Consider the following 17,567-nt stretch of genomic DNA (forward strand, 5'->3'; position numbering starts at 1 on the left):
CGTTTTAAAAGTGCTGAAAACTTTTTCTGCTGCTCAGTGACTCAGCTCAGCTCCAACTGCCTTTCCAGTAGCTTCTAATTAGTTGCAGCTGCCTGTGTAGCCACTTCCAGGTAGGGAGGGGGAGGGTGGTAGCACCTGATTGGCTGCCTACTTAAGTTTCACATTGGTCTGCTTTCCGATTCGGAAATTACCGAATCTATATTAAATACCGATTCGGTAATTTCCGAATGTCCGATTCTGAATTTTACGGATTCGATATTTTTTACAGAATTTTTATCTATATCCCATTTACCGATTCTAGAATACCGATTCGGTCAAATTCGGTATTTTAGAATCGGTAAAATCGGATTACCGACATCTGGCCCATGCTTTGGTATAACTATATAAGGGCATAAATCGGGAATATTAATTTAGAGTCCTAGATCCGTTTACAACAATAAGCCCCGAGCGCAACTTTTGCGCCGCCGTTGCGTCACTTCCCTGACGCAGCGATGGCGTAAAGCTAGCGCCATGCTGTGACGGATTTACAACGTGACTCATCGAGGGAGATGCGTCCCGTTGTAAAGCCCTGTGCCACATGAAACCTGCGTCAGGTTCATGTGGGCATTCCGGCGCAGGAACGCCTCGGAAAAGTGCCTGAGTGAAGTCTACAAGATTTTACTCAGTCACTTTTCCGACACTTTTTTTTTTAACCTTACGCCTGCTTGAAGCAGGCGTAAGGCTTGACCCGCTATGTTGCAGATTGGCTGGGTTGGAACAGTGCTGGAGTTGCGTCATGCCCGCGACACGACTCCAGCCCTTTGCTAACCTTACGCCGGTAGATGCGACACGCATCTGCATTTCCTTGCGCCATGGTACGTCCCATTGTAAATGCGGCACATCTGTGGTGGCGCAAGGATTGTAATGCATGTTGCACGTTTCCTGGTGCATCCCTGCTGATCTGCAGGGATGCGCCAGGAATTGTAAATCTGCCCCACACAGTTCTATGCCAACAAAACGAAATCAGCAAGAAGGTGAGGCAAACACAGCCATAGGTTATTGAAGCCCACTCAAAAGCTGTCAGGTCTAACTGCCCGGAAGGCCTGGAGCACCCTACTGACAGAAATAGTTCCAACTCCCATGATCCTTAGTGGGATCTTGTGATGTGCTAATGAAGATGCAAGCACATGCTCAGTTGTGCATCCCCACTCTTCAGACATGCTGAGACAACAAACACTTGAAATAGCAGCACCCAACAAGTAGCAAAAACATTGAGGAGGCCGGAGCGAGATGAAAATAGCTACTGCCAGTTGCACTGTATCCTTGGAGTATTGAGACTGATGTCAAACTCAAACACTTCCAGGAAGAGGTAAGGTAATTTCTAGAGTCTAGGACTCACAATCAATTTTCTGTATACTCCTGCTTTGCAGGTCAGAGCCTGTCCTACTGGGATATTATCACATTCCTACTTGGGTAATACTAACAGGACTCTGCTTCTTTTCAAATAATGTGCCCTCGCACTTCATGTTGCTGTGTTTGATGTGGTTCACAGTGCGACACAATGAGTACCCACTATATGCGTACTAAAAAGTCAGATGCAAAGTTGTCCTAGAAAATAGGATATACTAATGCATTGATTGCATGAAAGAGAGTTGTGTGTAAGGTATGTTTTATTCTTGCTTACCCAATACAACCACATATATACTTAAGTCATCATAAGACCAAACTCTTTACTTCTATTCACTATGGTTCCTTTGATACAAACATTAGCATATACTTATCTGGACAACAGGCAATTAGGCCTACATATATGTTATATGTTTTTGTTTTGCCTGACAAAGAGCCTGAATTTTAAGACTGCAGCAACAGAGACAGTGACAATAAAATAGCAGGGCATCCATATTGGTCCTGATAAAAAAAAACAGACCTTAATGGCCTAACCACGAAGGCTGAAACATATGAACACTTATCAGGGCATAGGGATGCTAAATTCCTTTAAAAACACCTGCCTAATATTTGAAACCATACCAGATTATACCAATATCAATATTAAGGGGATACTGGGCTGTCCTCAAGATATTTTTTACTTTTCAATAAAATCCCATTTGGATGCAGTATCCCTCCATGGAATATGGTTGAGCCTATCCTGGGTTATACCGATCAGGATGAGACCTGATGATGAAGCATATAGGGTGTGTGAGGGTCAACATAACCTAAGCTAGGTCTTCCCTTTGAGGTTTTGAGTCAAGCCGAACGGTGACTTCTTAAAACTGATTATAGGATATTCCTGGGTAAATATTTAATACTTTTGGGACATGCAACCTGTCAACCTTAAAAAAAAGCTATTTTTTCTCCTAGGGTCTCCTAAGTAACTGGACTGTGACCTACGCACATATCATGAAGGCAGTTCTTTGATTACCAGATTATTGAACAGACGCCACATCCAGCCTGAGACCAGGGTAATGTTTGTCAAGTAGAGAGTCAGTGTTTACATTAAGATTTCATCACATTCAAGCATGGTCTTATGACAACTTTATTAACTGCATCCAACACTTCCAGGGGTTTTACACTGTGTGGAAGTGACATGTGGTTTTCTAGTGTGTTGTTCTAATTATTTAACTACATATGTCATGGCTTTTCTTGATGCTAATGTCTTTGACTCCAGGATTACACCCTGGAGCTGCAGCTCACAGGTTCCTTCTGGCAGATCCAGGATAAACTAGTGATGCATCGGGAGGATTCAATGGAGCCGCTGTTCATCGCTCCACACCGGCCTCCATCAGCAGGGCCTGTGACAGGGAACCTGTAGAAGCAAGGACATTAATGTGAGATGGAGGCTGTCAATGATAAGACAAACTTGTATTACAAACATTGTGCTGACAGGCATGCGGAGTAAAAAATGGTTCTGTGAATATTTTTGGTACCAAAAAGCTGCCACCTGTATGACGCAAGATATCAAAAGATGAACATGTGTCCCCCTAAACTGGGTCTGTGTTCCCAGTTGAACATACATTTAGTTCTTCTGGCTGAACTATTTATAAACTGAACTACAGTATTTTGGAAGAAAAACAATTGCCCTCCATGGCACCACAGCTGTCTGCCTCTTGCAGCACAAACTCTTGCAGGGTACCTGCAAATAAAGGTGCAATAAAAAGAGGGTCCAACAGTGGCCACGGCTATCTAAAAGAACTACTTTAAAGAGTTTGAACACAGACTTAGGAGGTTTACACACAAGCCGGAAGTATGGTTTTCACAGTGTCACAGATTTGTATGGATAAATATGGATTTGGGGGGACGTGGCAGTGCTGGCCTCCAAGATGGCTGCTCGGGTGTGAAGCCCTGGTTCCTTGATGCCTCTAAATCGATAATTTTGTCTGCAATCACCCATTTGCAGCCATTGGAGTCATGACACATTCTACAACAATGAAAGAAGCAGATATATGCTGAATATCATTTCCGGCGTGCATGGAGAGGCGATGATACCTGATGCATGGGGAGGCGCCCGACCGGACTCTCGTAGGTACGTCCTGTGGGTGGGCCTGAGACCAGGGCTAACGACCCTGGTGGGCACCCCCACCAGCTGTCTGGCATCTGGCCCCTGCTTTGCTTTCCCTTCACCTTGAGACAAGCAGAGACTGAGCCCCACTTGCCAGGGTCGGCTTTGGGTGCCTGCGGGGAGGCGAAGTGCCCTTGATAGAGCTGTGTGGCTGGAACCCTTTGCACCTAGAGGTGCGAGCATCACCAGCCTCCCAGCGAGTGTACGCTCGGCACTTTCTATGGGGTACCGGTGTGGCTCCCAGGAGTGGCCGCAGACATTTCCAGGGACGACACGAGGATTTGCTTCTTGGGCACCCCTGTAGTCAACCTATGATGGTTGAACGGAGGTGCAGTGGATGCCCCTGCAGACGACTCTGCACTGCCACCATCCCAGATCCAGCAGACCCCTCACCCTTCCTGTCTAAATTGCCCCATTGCCTGACCTTAGACCAGCGTGGAGGCCTAGTGGTGCATTCAAGGGCCCGCCTGCGTCTTGGATTGGGATCATGGACTTCAATGTTCAATTCAATGTGCCTTGCTGAGGAGGCTGCTACTCTGCAGTGGTGCTGTCTTGGGCTAGACGCCGGGCGACCACCAATGGAGGCGTACAGGGGTGCAGGCTCCCAACATCAGCTGTCTGCGCCTCGCAATCCCACCCTTGTGTTCGACATCTGGGTGTGCTTCCCCAGATTACTTAGCTGGTAAACAGATAGCCAAGGGCTGTGTTTCATCAGAAAGTTGCAGATCCAAGACAGCAGCAGAAATGGCTGATGGTTCAACCTGGGCTCCTGACTCCGAGAGGTCAAACAGCACTGACACCCTGCTGGTGGAGATCCGTTCTGCCTTCTGAGCTATGGACACCTGGTTCAACACTCTGACCAGTAGGCTGGATGGAATGCCTACATCGACCGAACACCCGCTGAGACAGTGCAAAAGAGTTCTTTACAACCCTGGAGGAGGGAGCGGTGAAGTGTCGAACTGACTAGACAAATTAGAACGCCTCCTCAAATCCTGCTGTGTGATGTAGATTGAGAGTTTGTTTAGGTTTGAATGAGATTTGCAAATGGGAGATTGATCTGTCAGCAGGATTTTTGTTTCGGGAGTGCATTGTGGGGGTTGTAGTATTTGGAATGGGTTGGGATTGAATTATGCCGGTGGAGTGTTTAGGATGATTGAGGACACGTGAGTGGTTATATAACGGTCCGTTTGGGAGCATGACTGTGAGAGTAGTTTTTGAGAGAGTCAGAAAGGAGGACATCGGCCGTATTAAGAACACAGGCTTATGTTTCATGAGGTAAAAAGTGGTTACTGATTAGAGAGATAATTATTTCACTCAGGGTGATGGGTGGGATAGTTGTTGGTTGGTTTGAGTAAGGAGGAACGTGTTTACAGGGTTTTAAATATTTTGGTCAGCACGTTAGTAGGGGGCGGGAGGAGAGCAGGGTTTACGGTATTTTGTTATTTAAATTGTACATTTGTTTTGCGTAAATGGTATAGCTGATCTCGTTGTATTTTTCAGAAACCCCTGACGAAGAGCCTTTGGCTCGAAATGCATTGGGTTGCACACACAGTGCCTACGTTGATGTTTATTAAATTACACGTGCCGCTGTTTAAAAGCCTGGAGTGGAAGCAGCCGCATTTGAAAATGTTCAATAAACATCAAAATGGAATTTTGCTGTCTCCGTGGCATTTATAAGTAAAAGATGGATTAAAACAGCGATTATAAGGTCAAGTTTTGGATAAAATATGGATGAAAGTAATGTACTGGAAGGGAAAAGGTCCCATTCAAAGCAGTGCGCCAGTCTGGTGTGTCTTTTACGTGCCTCTGAGTTTTCATTTTGAAAGAGTGACCGGGGGCGGGTCACTAAGAACGATGCGTACGCAAATCTGAATACGCATAAACTTGTGGATTATACGAAAGGGAAGAAGTGCACTCTGAGTTAGATACTTTTGTAACTTTTGAAAAGTGGCATTTTTCAGAATTGTAATTTAAAATCCGACTTTACCATGAATTTGAATTTTAAATTAGGATTCGAGACACCAAACATGAAACAATCATCACTTTCCATTGAGAAATTATACTTATAAAATGTAATAAGATAATCTCAATGTTTTCCTGTGTGAGAGATAGGCCTTGCAGTAGTGAAAAACTAAATTAGGAGTGTTTTATTACCAGGACATGTAAAACTTAAAAGTCTTTGTCTTGCTTGTTATATACAATGCACCCTGCCCTCTGGGCTGTCGAAGACCTACCTTAGGGGTGCCTTATATTTATTAAAACCATAAGGTATGAACATGGCAAAAGGTTAAAACTGCACACTCAGGCTCTGCAATGGGAGACCTAAGACATTTTTAAAGGGCTATTTAAGTAGGTGGCACAATCAGTACTACACACCCACCAGTAGCATTTAATGTAAAGGCGGTGGACCCATGTGGTGCACTGTATTAGGGACCTATTAGGTAATTAAATATGCCAACTGGCTATAAGCCAATGTTACCATGTTTTAGGAAAGAGCACCAGCACTTTAGCACTGGTTTAGTAGTGCTAAAGTGTGCAGAATCTTATGGGTAGCAAAAAAAAGTCAGTAAAAAAAGGAGGTCTTAAGACAATCTTTAATGGGAACCCATGCCAAGGAACCGGTTATCACTACTACTATGACAGCCTAAGAATTGTAATCAAGCTCTCTACTGATTCCATTTAATTTAATTTTTAATTGTTTTCTAAAAGTGAGAGTAGATGGAGAATACACATTTGCAGAACTGTCCAGCTGTTTCTGAGTGAGAGGCAAACTTCTTGGAGCTTCTCTCATAATTGGCCTTTTGTTTTTCCAGATGAAGATAGTTTTCTCAGACGAGGACCTCCAAACAGTCGAGGGTCTTTATGCTGCTCTGGTATTTCGGTATCAAAAGCTGAATGGTAACCCTCAGCAGCCAAGGAGCAGTTATCCAGCAGGATTTTTTGTCTCATATTACTGTGGTTGGTTTGCCTCACGTTTCTTTACTCGCCATACCATTTAAGTTACTTGATTTCAATGCACTAATAGTTTGGGGAATTCAAAACCCCCAAGTAGAATAGGCTCCGCCCCCTTTTCCTCTGATGACAGAGTTGGGGCTATTCTGTTGGGCCTACACTAGTGAAGGAGGTGTGCTGCTCTAGGGCTTCTCCAATTGCACAGTGATTTATAAGATGCCCTGAGCCCACTGTAGTGTGCCCGTAAGTCCATCTGGCTGTCTGCATGGCTCACTGTGCGCACATTTGCAAGGTTCCTAAGTGCGCCTAGTTACAGATTTGTCATGCTTCCATTAATTCACGGCTTCGTAGGTCTTGATATGTTTTATTTTAATACTCTATGACACTAGAGATGGACAAAGTACACGGATAATATAATTCCCCATTGAATGAAGGCTCTTCAAGGCCATTCGTTACGTCGAGGATAATGGATGTATTTCTGCGGATAATTAGTTTCTCATTAGTGATTCGACCAGCCGTGCCTACCAACGTCATCAGAATCGCACATTTCAGTGCTGAAGGTCTTGTTTACAGACATGCTGCAACACAGAGATTTTTTGCAGAAAAAGGGTTACTAGTGTGTGTTATGGTTCAAGGTTCTGATGTACAGGATAATTGAAACTGGGAGATGACCTGTCATGAAGGCAGACACTCAAACAGTAAAATGTGTTTACTTAAAACCTAATAGCATATTTCTTTCGCCTGTGGGTGTTTGTTGAACCCACAGTCTGTCAGCGGCACCATACTGTAAAATCAGTGCCCTGGTTTTTGTCCTGATGCCTAGAAAGGGCATATTATATAACAAACTGCAAAGTGCCATTGTGCCATTGTGCACAGGCTATGTGTCCCGATAAAAAAATGCATGTTGGCTCTTGCTTTGGCGCAGTGTTTGTGTGCTCCTACCCATGACAGCAAGAAGCACAGTCTAGTTGTTGCAAGTTCATCTGCTGCTCTTTCAACTTTTGCCTGTGGCTTCCCTGGCCTGTGAGGAGAGACCTGACTTCATAGCCAATAGGTCTCGCCTTTGGGACCTTATAAGTGCTTAGCCATGCAAAAGTTGTTGTTGTTGCACCAAGGATATTGTGCTGCATAACTAAATACTTATATAACTTATAACTAAATACTTATAAGGTCCCAAAAGCGAGACCTATTGGCTATGCCAATGCTTGCTTAGCCTTTTGTAACTGTTTTTCCCACTTGTTTTACTGATGATTTGCCTGGATCCTGATTCCCGCCAAGCACTTCCCATCGCCACCCAGCACCTCTCCCTCTTTCCAGGACCAACTTAACGGAGGCCACAGAGCGACCACATTGAGCAGATCGCAGATCCATCTCTAACTCGTACTACCAGCCTTATCTCTACCTCACTCTTCTTGCCCTCGCTTGCTGTGCTTTGTCCACGATCCTGGTACCTCCTCTCTTCTTGTGCCTCCCTACTCTGTGATCTCCTTATTGTGCTAATGTTGCTGTGACAACTTGAGGTTTCCCCATCAACTCCTTCCCCTCCAGCAACCCTTTTGTGCCTCTTCCTTCTTTTGCTTCCTGTTCCTTTTCTCTTTATAGGCCTGTTGTGCCTTTTGTTTTTCACCTTTTTTGACCTTTAATGTTTTTTTTTCTCACTCCTCTCCCACTTGTTTTGCTACTGCTCCACTCATTTCCAGCCTCCCTCCAAGCCCCCCTACTGCCAGTCCCTCCTCTCAGGACCTACTTACAGGAGACAGCAGCACATCCATGCTGCTGTTTTTGAGGCAAGTACGTCAGTGCCTGGATTGTGCCCAGCTGCAGGAAACCTGCTTCCTGGCCCACAGCAGCTACACCACTGCCATCCTACATGCCCTGAACCCCGGACACCTCAACAAGTACTGCTGCTGTAACACACTCTACAGTAGGATTATTTTCCTGCACCAACTGTACCTTCTCCTGCACCAGCATACACACCATCACCCCACAGAGCTCAATGCTGACCTCTTGCCACACCACACCAGAAGCAGACCACCTGCTCAACTGCTTACTCCTCAACACGTGCTCGATCTGCAAGCTCTCCACCAAGTTGTGGGACTTCATTGTCATTCTCGTACCCAACATTGTCTTCCTCACTGAGACCTGGCACAAACCATCATCCGCTCCAACATTGCCAGAGCTACACCACTTGGAAAACCACCCACAAGAACCGCTTCAACAAGCAAGGAGGAGGAATAGCCAACATGCACAAAAAGACCATCTAGTGCACCACCACCACTGACAATCCCACCATCCCCATTGAACACCTCACCCTTAAGCTCTACACACATGGCAAGTAAACCATCAGAGGCACCCTTGCATACCGACCCTTGGGACCGCCTCCTAGCTTCTGCAACACTATAACTGACTTCGTAATGCCTCTCAGCAGCTTTTCACACCCACCATACAGTAATTGTGTCCCACCATACACTGATTGAAAGACTCCACCGCATCGGCATCCAAGGGGATGTGCCGAGAAGGATCACCTCCTTCCTCGCCTGGAGACCACTGAGGGTCCACCTACCACTCTTCTCTTCCGAACCCCAGGATATCATCTGCCACGTGCCCCAGGTTTCATCCCTCAGCCCTACTCTCTCCAAAACCTACATGACCCCACTGGAGAACATCATCATATCACACAGATTCAGCATCATATCCTACGTAGACGATACCCAACTCATCCTTTACCTCTCCGATGACCCGACTACCATCAGGACCAACTTTCATGTATGCATGACAAACGTTGCCGTGTGGATGAAGAAAAGTTGCCTGAATGTCCGCATGGACAAGTCAGAAGTATTGGTTTTCAGCAAGAACATCAACTCCTAGAATTATGTCTGGTGGCCCTTGAATGAATCCATAGAATCATCCTTGACAGCAAGTGGACCATGAAATCGCAGATCAATGCCGCCTCCTCCCCCTGATACAACATGCTGCACATGCTACGTAGAATCTTCCAATGGCTCCCAATGAACACGGGATGCACCATGACACAGGTGCTCAGTACCAGACTGGACTATGGCCACACTCTCTAAGCAGGTACCAATTCACATCTCCTACAAAGACTTCAAACCATATGGAACACCGCATCCAGACTCGTCCTCGACAAACTCACATCACACCTCACCACAGGCAACTCCACTAGCTCTCAATACAGAAAAGAGAGATGCTAATTCAACTCCGCTTTCTTATCGCCCACCCACATGCCCCAAATCCATGTGAGCAAAAGCAGAAGATGTTTCTTTTCCGACATTGCAACAAAGACCTAGAACAGCCTTCCCCTGCAGCTCCAGACCATCACCTCCCTACCGGAAGTCGTAAAGGCCCTCAAGACCTGGCTGTAAATGCCTGGAAACCCTACCGGGTCAATTGCAGTGGTACATAAATCCTTGATTGATTGAAACAAGACATTCCAAACTACCATCCACCTGCAAGGGGAAGGGATGTCAGAACACTGGCCTTGGTTTTGCTATGGACTACTGCTCTTTGAAAATGAGTAATTCCCAAAGTTAGTGATCCAGCGGTCTGTAGAACACCGAGCCATCTATCCAGCAAAAGCTATGAATCACCCTGCAAGAGGTCATTTAAAGTTCATCTTTGCGCTGAACCTTTTTTCACAGGAGCGAGTGATCCAGCCTAAGAGAACCTGCTAATGGATCATATCTAAAGCCCCAGAAGCCAGCAGCAGAAACAATGACTGCAAGACCTTTCTAAGTTTTGTTTGCCTGTGCCAACCAAGAAATCCCCAATATATCTCAGGCTCAGGGAACAAATTTCCACAAGCAACAACAAGCATTGGCAAACTAAAGTCTGGCATTGATCGCCACCCTTTTGGCAATTCTTGTTTTGTGAAGGTGTTTTGCAAAATGTTATTGTCCGGGAAGCTGCCAGTTCCTTACTAACCTAAACAAAATCATTTGCTAAAGGCAAAATTGATGTATTGGTCTAAAAAAATACACTTTGCCATAGTACTCCCTGGCACTGAAGGGAACTACTGCGTGTGTTGATGTGCTCTTTGTGGAAGGGCAGCAAACCGTTTAACTCATAGTGAAATGAGCCAATGGCTGAAGTTGGATGACACATTGCCCCTTGATGCATGCTGAAGTGGGTTGAAGAAAACAGTGAATGACAGAACCACAGACTAATGGACAAAGTCTGGCTTAAAACTCTGATAAGTAACTATGTCCTTAACATAATGTTTGTAGAAACAAAAGGTCTTGGCTGACCCCGATTTAATAAAAACAATTGGTCTGGCATTGATTAAATAAATAAAAGAAATAAGGAAGGAAACAAAGAAGGAATGAGAAAAAAATGAAGGAAAGAAATAAAGAAAGAAAGAAAGAAAGAATGAAAGAAAGAAAGAAAGAGTGGTTGCCAGCAGGTAGATAAAGTTATAGTTAGGAAGTAGTTTCCACAGGTAAAGCATTTTTTCATTTGCGTTGTTTGACACATTGCTACATTTTCAAAACTAATTTGCCAGTCACTTCAGCTCCTGTTTTGAAAATTTTGTGGTGATCTGTCAACAGGGGGTTGAGAAAAAAGGGGGGGTCCGAAATAGCTTTTTCTCAATTTTCAAAGGACACTTTAGACACGGCTACAGCCTAAACTGATGAATGAAAATACAAAAAATTTGGCAGAAAGGTAGCTATTGATCCATAAAGCGTTGTTTTTGTTAAATGGTGTAAATCTGTTCCGTAGTTGCTGAGAAATTTAAATATTTTTAAGATATAAAACTGAGACCACAGAGGATTTGTGACCCCTTCTGATCTCGTGCCTGAAGTCTGATTGGCTGCTAACACTTTAAACCAGGAAGTGTAGGCATCCATCTTGTGACTTGGTTTAACTCAGTCACAAGAAAAATCATTAAAAAAAGGAAAAGGGGGCAGGGTAGAAACACCCTGATCATGTAGGCCACTTGGGGGGGGCAAAAAAGCATTATTAAAATAAATAATTTGGCATGAGTTGTGCAGGATCCGTGACTCCACACTTCATTTGAAATCGGTCCCTGGGTAGGCCATATCTTGGGGGCATGTGCAAATATAGGAGGGACGTGCACCAGCGGGCTATCCAAAGCCACAGGAACTGCCATCTCCCATGGGCAGTCACATTAATATATGCAGAGGAGTCCCGCAGTTCCCCGCTGCCCGGGGACCCCAACTTCCCCAGAGCAAAGATATGAAAAGTGATGTGGGGGGTCTGCATGACCCCCCACAGACCTAGGCACCATCACCTCCCAAGGTCTATTTAATTAAATGAATGTGTATGAGGCCCTTGCTGCCCCGGGGACCGCCACCTCCCGGGGCTAAATGACACAAAAGCTGAGGTGGCCACGTGGCCCCCTCGCTGCCCCAGAAACTGCCGCCTCCCCAAGGCAACTCTTTATAAGTACATAGGGGGGGGGTTGCTAGGTGGCTTACAACCAAGATGGCCGCACGCAAGTGAGGCTCGTGTCACCGGGCCCAATAATAATCTATATTTGCGTCCTCTGCCTAACGGGATTCCACTCTCTTTCAACAAGACCCTGAGTACTGGTCAGAAATACTGGGCCCCCTCTTTCACACCATCAGATAGTCCTAGACTCCTACCCGCTTCATGGAAGGGCTCCATAGTCTCTCAAATTTTCAAGGCCGGTGACAAAAACTCACCCAAAAACTATTGTCTGATCGCACTATTAGACATAGAGGCAAAATATTTCACCGGTACCTTACTCACAGAGCTCCAGGACTGAGCAAAAGAGAACGAAATCATCCCCCTTTACCAAACAGGGGTTTGCAAAGATACAGGAATATCAACCAATATACTAACCATGTTACTGCTTATTGACAAGGTAAAATCATCCTAACAGGGGATCCACTTTTGTTTTATCCATTTCAAGGCAACCTTCGACAATGTCAACCGATCAAGACAGTGGAGAAAGTTGGCCTCCTGGGTAATTCCATCACCTCTTTTGAACATTTTAATACACCTCCATTCCAACACATGGATACGGGTAAAACTAGGCTCCCATCTTTTGAGGCGTATATCAACCACCAAAGGGCTCAAACAGGGTTGCGTGCTTGTGCCAATGCTTTTGAACCTGTATACAGTAGATATGACATCTGCCCTCGGCACCTGCAATGTGCAAGCCCCACAGTTTGATGGCACAGCTATCTCCAGTATGTCGTACGCCGAAGAGGTTTTCCAAATAAGCCACACTCAAGTCCGCTTGCAATGCTTGCTCAATAAAATGCATGAGTACACTACGGAAAACCACTTAGCAGTAAAAATCAATAAAATAAAAACTTTGACAATAAACGGCAAACAATGGACCCATTCTTGGTACCTGAAAAAAGACTCCAATCATGAACAGCCCTGCTTAAAAATACTTAGGCGTAACAATTGATGAAGGTGGTCAGTTCGCTAACCAATTTGAGGCTATCAGGAGGAGGAAGGGAATGACAACAGCAATAACACTAAGACATTTAAAAACAAAGCTTACAGGGCCTATCTTCTTACCTCTCCTTCGGGTCGCCCCAAGCCAAAATCCTACCCTCCATCACCTATGGCAGTGAGGCTCTGGGAGGCAGGGATGCCAACCTGTTGAACAACACCATGGCTAAGGTCTATAGAGTTATGTGTAGCCTTCCAACCTATGCCTCACCCGCACATATTTGCCTGGAGTTCGGCCTTACTAAACAAGGCAAGGTTCATACATAACGTGCTGGCACAAAATTGAGAACTCTCCACGGAACACGTATAACTATCAGCTCTGGCAAGAATTATCTAACACACCCAATTCACCGGCCAAAAAGTACTGGGAGGCCTCACTTGCTACTACCGGGCTAGTCGACCTATGGGAAACTCAATCTACCCACTTACTCCTTAAGCAAGCAGTAAAAAAAGTAATCAAAAAATCCTCCCTTTTCGAAGACAAAGCTGCCTTTGCCTGCAGGAAACATGCCTAGATGACTCTGAGTGGTTATAAATCACGTGGGCTACAGTCATACTTCTTTCTGAGGTACTCCAGGAAGACCAAAGAATAATTCCTAAAATACAGGCTTAGAATTCCTCCAGTCATCCTGCACCTTCCACCTTGGCAAAGCGAGAAATGTGGAAAAGCAAGCAGATTATGTGGGAACAGCACTGAAGACATGGAACACGTAATCTGCTCCTGTATCAAACTAAAGGAGGCATGGACAGGATTACTAAATGCCCACTTTAATGAATGAGGGAGACAGGCTGTGATTGCATGCTTTAACTCCAAGGACCTGCAGCTAAACGGCAAGCTTGTGAAATTCCTGTCACAAGTAGAATCAAAGCAAGAGAGAGCAGTGCCACGTGTAAATGCAAGGACCACATAAGGAAGCTTTAATCTACATAATCGTAAACTCAGAGCACAGACGTTTGAACCTCTACGCAAGAAGTTGAACAAAGGCGCCTTTTCATCAGAGACTTTTAAAGTTTTTAGAATTACACTTCTCTTGTCTTACTACGTACGAAGTCTTGTAATGTGTATTTTTGTAATGGTTAATTAATCAAAAAGAATAAATTTTTTACTTACATATACTGATTTGATCCTGTCGAAAAATGCTAAAATTTAGTCTGTGCCCTTGCTTGGCCAGTAGGCCGTGCCGCATACAACAACGTGGTCACTATCCTTGCGGCGCGGGATGAGGAGTTCAAGATCCTGGGGCTGTATGGCTGCACCGCATTGACTGCCGCTCGGGTGAGGAGGCTGCCACCGGTGGTACCAGTGGGAGCACACAGGGCTGAGAATCGGGCCCGCTCCCAAGGCCACCCTTCTGATAGAGACGCAAACGAAAGATGTGATGCAAGTCCCTCCTCGTAACCCTCCTATATTGAAGGCTAATCTCAGGGCGTAATAACACAATTTGCGCACATACCGGCCGCTGCTGCCTCCAGGCCTTAGTTCCCAAGTGTGTCTCCCTGGGCTTTCCCAGCCAACAATGAGCAATCTGAACACAATCAGTTGTTCTGGGACCATGGTCCATTACACCAAATCATTGTATTGCACTCTAACCTCAACTCAGCATAAGCATAGTTTGGAAGATTCCTATCACAGAGGGCTAAACCTAACCCCTTACAGCAGTGGAACTGTAGAGCTGGGAAAGCAGTGGGAGCCATGCTGTACATTGCCTACTAACCTAAATAGTCAGCATACTGTGGAATTCGTATACAGTACAGACAATATAACCACTAACCACTAACATCTACTTTAAACTTGATAGTAGACAGAATAGACATATTACCCATTCACTGCGTTGTTGTAGAGTATTTTAGGACCCTAGTGTAATTTTCCCAATTCATGCCCATATATAGGTATAAATCACCCTGTCCTTATATAGGCGTAGAAATCATAAACATATTGAGACTTAGCCCATGCAGTCCAAATACGGCATGGCTACTTCTACTAGTTCTGAAAATCCACAACGATTTCTTTTAAAAACTCGCTTTCAGAAGTCAGGGACTTCCCCTTGCTTGAATATAGATTTGTCTAAGAAGTTATGGAGTTTTCAAAGAACTGCGAGTCTTTGATGACGTTATTATGCCCAACCTTATGTCAAACTCGGCACCTTCAAGGTATAAATATGCCCACACTTGCCTTAGCAAACACACGGTGGTTTGGCGCAGTTAGGCTATCTGCCTACACAACACAGCTCGCCGCAGCAAGTGCCGAAGGAAGCCGACCCTCCAGCAGACGCACTGAGAGAGACGCTGTCTTGTTCTCTTGCCGAGAAATCCAGCTCCAGTGTTTCCAAGCTCCCCTTGCGGGGTGTTGGGAAATCGAGTCCTGAGAGAGAGATACCAGAACTCCTTCATTCTAAACCAAGGTACGGAGCTGATTAGACCCTTAGAAAAATCTTGGATAAGATTCTTGGCAAAGAATACTAAACCTATGCTACACCTCACTTACTTCTTCCCTCGTACTAGACCTAGGTTAGGTACCTCGGGGTAGACGTATTTTAGAAGCACCAGTTGAGTACTTTTAGTCATTGTTATTTATGTATGTTATTTTATATGGCTTGGAGACCATACCATGCTTTTACAGTATTATTTTATAATACACTTCGTACTGTACGCATTATACTTTGCAACCAGTATTACGATGGTAGCAATTAATTTCTTTTGCATGAGAAAGAAGACTGTTCAATAAATACTTTTATTGAAAACGCCCGTCTCTCTATTTCTCTGCACCTCTAGTGAAATGAAGCATGCACGATTGAGTGAGTGAAATATCTATCTAATGTTTCCACGACTCTAGAGATACATTTTTATCTTGGGAGACAAAGTTGTCATGTTTATGAGGTTGTCAGAAACGAATCCCTTCTTGTGTATTCGAGAAAGTTTCTAGTGACCTCTGAGCTAGCTGGCACTCAATTAAGTCTCATATATTCGATAGAGACCTAGTCGACCTAAGTCCTACGTCAATTCTATAGTATATATTATTCCAATGTGCAGAGCCTATTGGAAATATAGGAACTACGCTACATGGCGCCCAACGTTTGGTAAGGCACTAATTTAACGCTCGAGCAACTCAGTCGTGCTTTTCACAGAGACCCCTTTTTCCCATAAAATACTCCAATAGACGCCTAGAGTGGGTTAAAGGATGAAATATCTGCCAAAACTAAGTAGGCCGGAAAGATCCTATGTATTAGTTTTTTGGTTTGTTCAACATTGACGGATACAGTGTTCCAAAAATATTGTGCACCTTATCTTTGTTTCCTGAAACCTGCTCTGCAAACTTTCGGACAACAAAATGAGTGACGACAACACGAATAGAGCTGCAGCAACAGCCCAAGCAGTTTTAGATGTTACAGGGTTTAATGAAGATGATCCCGGTGCTATAATCATCCCGGCTAATGTAAGGAAAACCATAACTTACAAACTTATAAATAATGGAGTATCATCGAGAGGTCGTAAAGTAATATTTGTCATAGAGGCACATAAATATCGGCAGACAGAGGTGTTCTATTCATGGATTCTGTTTACTGCAGCAAATCCAGTAACACATGAGTTCCACTACTACAAATTGCAGGAACCTCCAGTGGAATACATTCCCTTCGAGGATATAGAAATACCACTAACTTACCAAGAGCATCAGCTCTGGTTTAAAGGCCCTCTACAACATCAACATCACATTACCAGGCTCAGTCCACTAGGTAGACCAGGAGCAACATGGCCAGTACTAGCCAGCTATACACCACATCCTGACATTGAAAGAATGACAGGTCCAGAACTGTTAACTCAGCTGAAACAGTTAATTAAAATACATCGACAGTTGGTTCAATATGTCATGCGGACTTTAACAGTCCAACCTGCTGTAAGGATTCCATAGCACATCCCTCACCAGGGGAACACAAACAAAATTACACCACAGACTATACAATCAGTCATTGGTAAATTGCCCGCAAAAAGGGAACAAATTCCGTTCTGGTTAGCTAAAAAAATTACTCAAATAGAGGCAGTATTTTCCGATAGTACACTTCATGAGAAACACAGAATTCTAACAATCTGTTTACCAATGGGAATTGCACCACACGTGGAGGACTGTGACACTTGGGGGACAGTCTTTGCTTCAATCTACACAAAAACACATGGTGTTCTGTCTATGGCGGTAATACCAGACGTCCTAAGACAGATTCAAAATGAATACGGACCAGAACCAGCTTTGAATCTTGGTATGAAATTACTAAAAGATTCCAAACAGGTCTCTGCAATACTACTAGCTAACATTAAAGGTGAAGCTGCATCCGTGGCAATCCGCCAAAAACTAAAAGGACTTTCATATTACTGAGCAACCGTACGGACTTGCCAGAATTATTGAAAAATCATATGAAGAAATAGGTAGAGATAGTTTGGGTGGGAAACCAGTAAAACCCCAACTAACAGAAAATCCTTGAAAGGTCTTTTAATAAAAATAATCTCACTACTCCTAAGAAGAAGTGGGAAAACAGTAAACAGACACTTCCTAAAGAGAAGCGTTCTCAGTCCAGAGGAAGGTCTCCTCAACAGGAGTCCTCTGAAAAGAGGTATAACCTCA

The 17,567-nt window shown here is 44.4% G+C and overlaps 1 protein-coding gene across 1 annotated transcript in view; it reads right to left on the minus strand.

Annotated features, from left to right (window-relative positions):
* Nucleotides 1-2,646: 2,646 nt before the first annotated feature.
* Nucleotides 2,647-17,567, minus strand: part of LOC144769737 (killer cell lectin-like receptor subfamily B member 1) — a 357,657-nt gene continuing 342,736 nt past the window's right edge. The window contains exon 6 of the mRNA XM_078653917.1: nucleotides 2,647-2,782. Within this exon, the coding sequence (XP_078510043.1) occupies nucleotides 2,647-2,782 (136 nt within the window). The remainder of the gene's footprint in view (nucleotides 2,783-17,567) is intronic.

Source organism: Lissotriton helveticus, chromosome 7, assembly GCF_964261635.1.
Source record: "Lissotriton helveticus chromosome 7, aLisHel1.1, whole genome shotgun sequence".
In the NCBI taxonomy this organism is placed as follows: domain Eukaryota; kingdom Metazoa; phylum Chordata; class Amphibia; order Caudata; family Salamandridae; genus Lissotriton; species Lissotriton helveticus.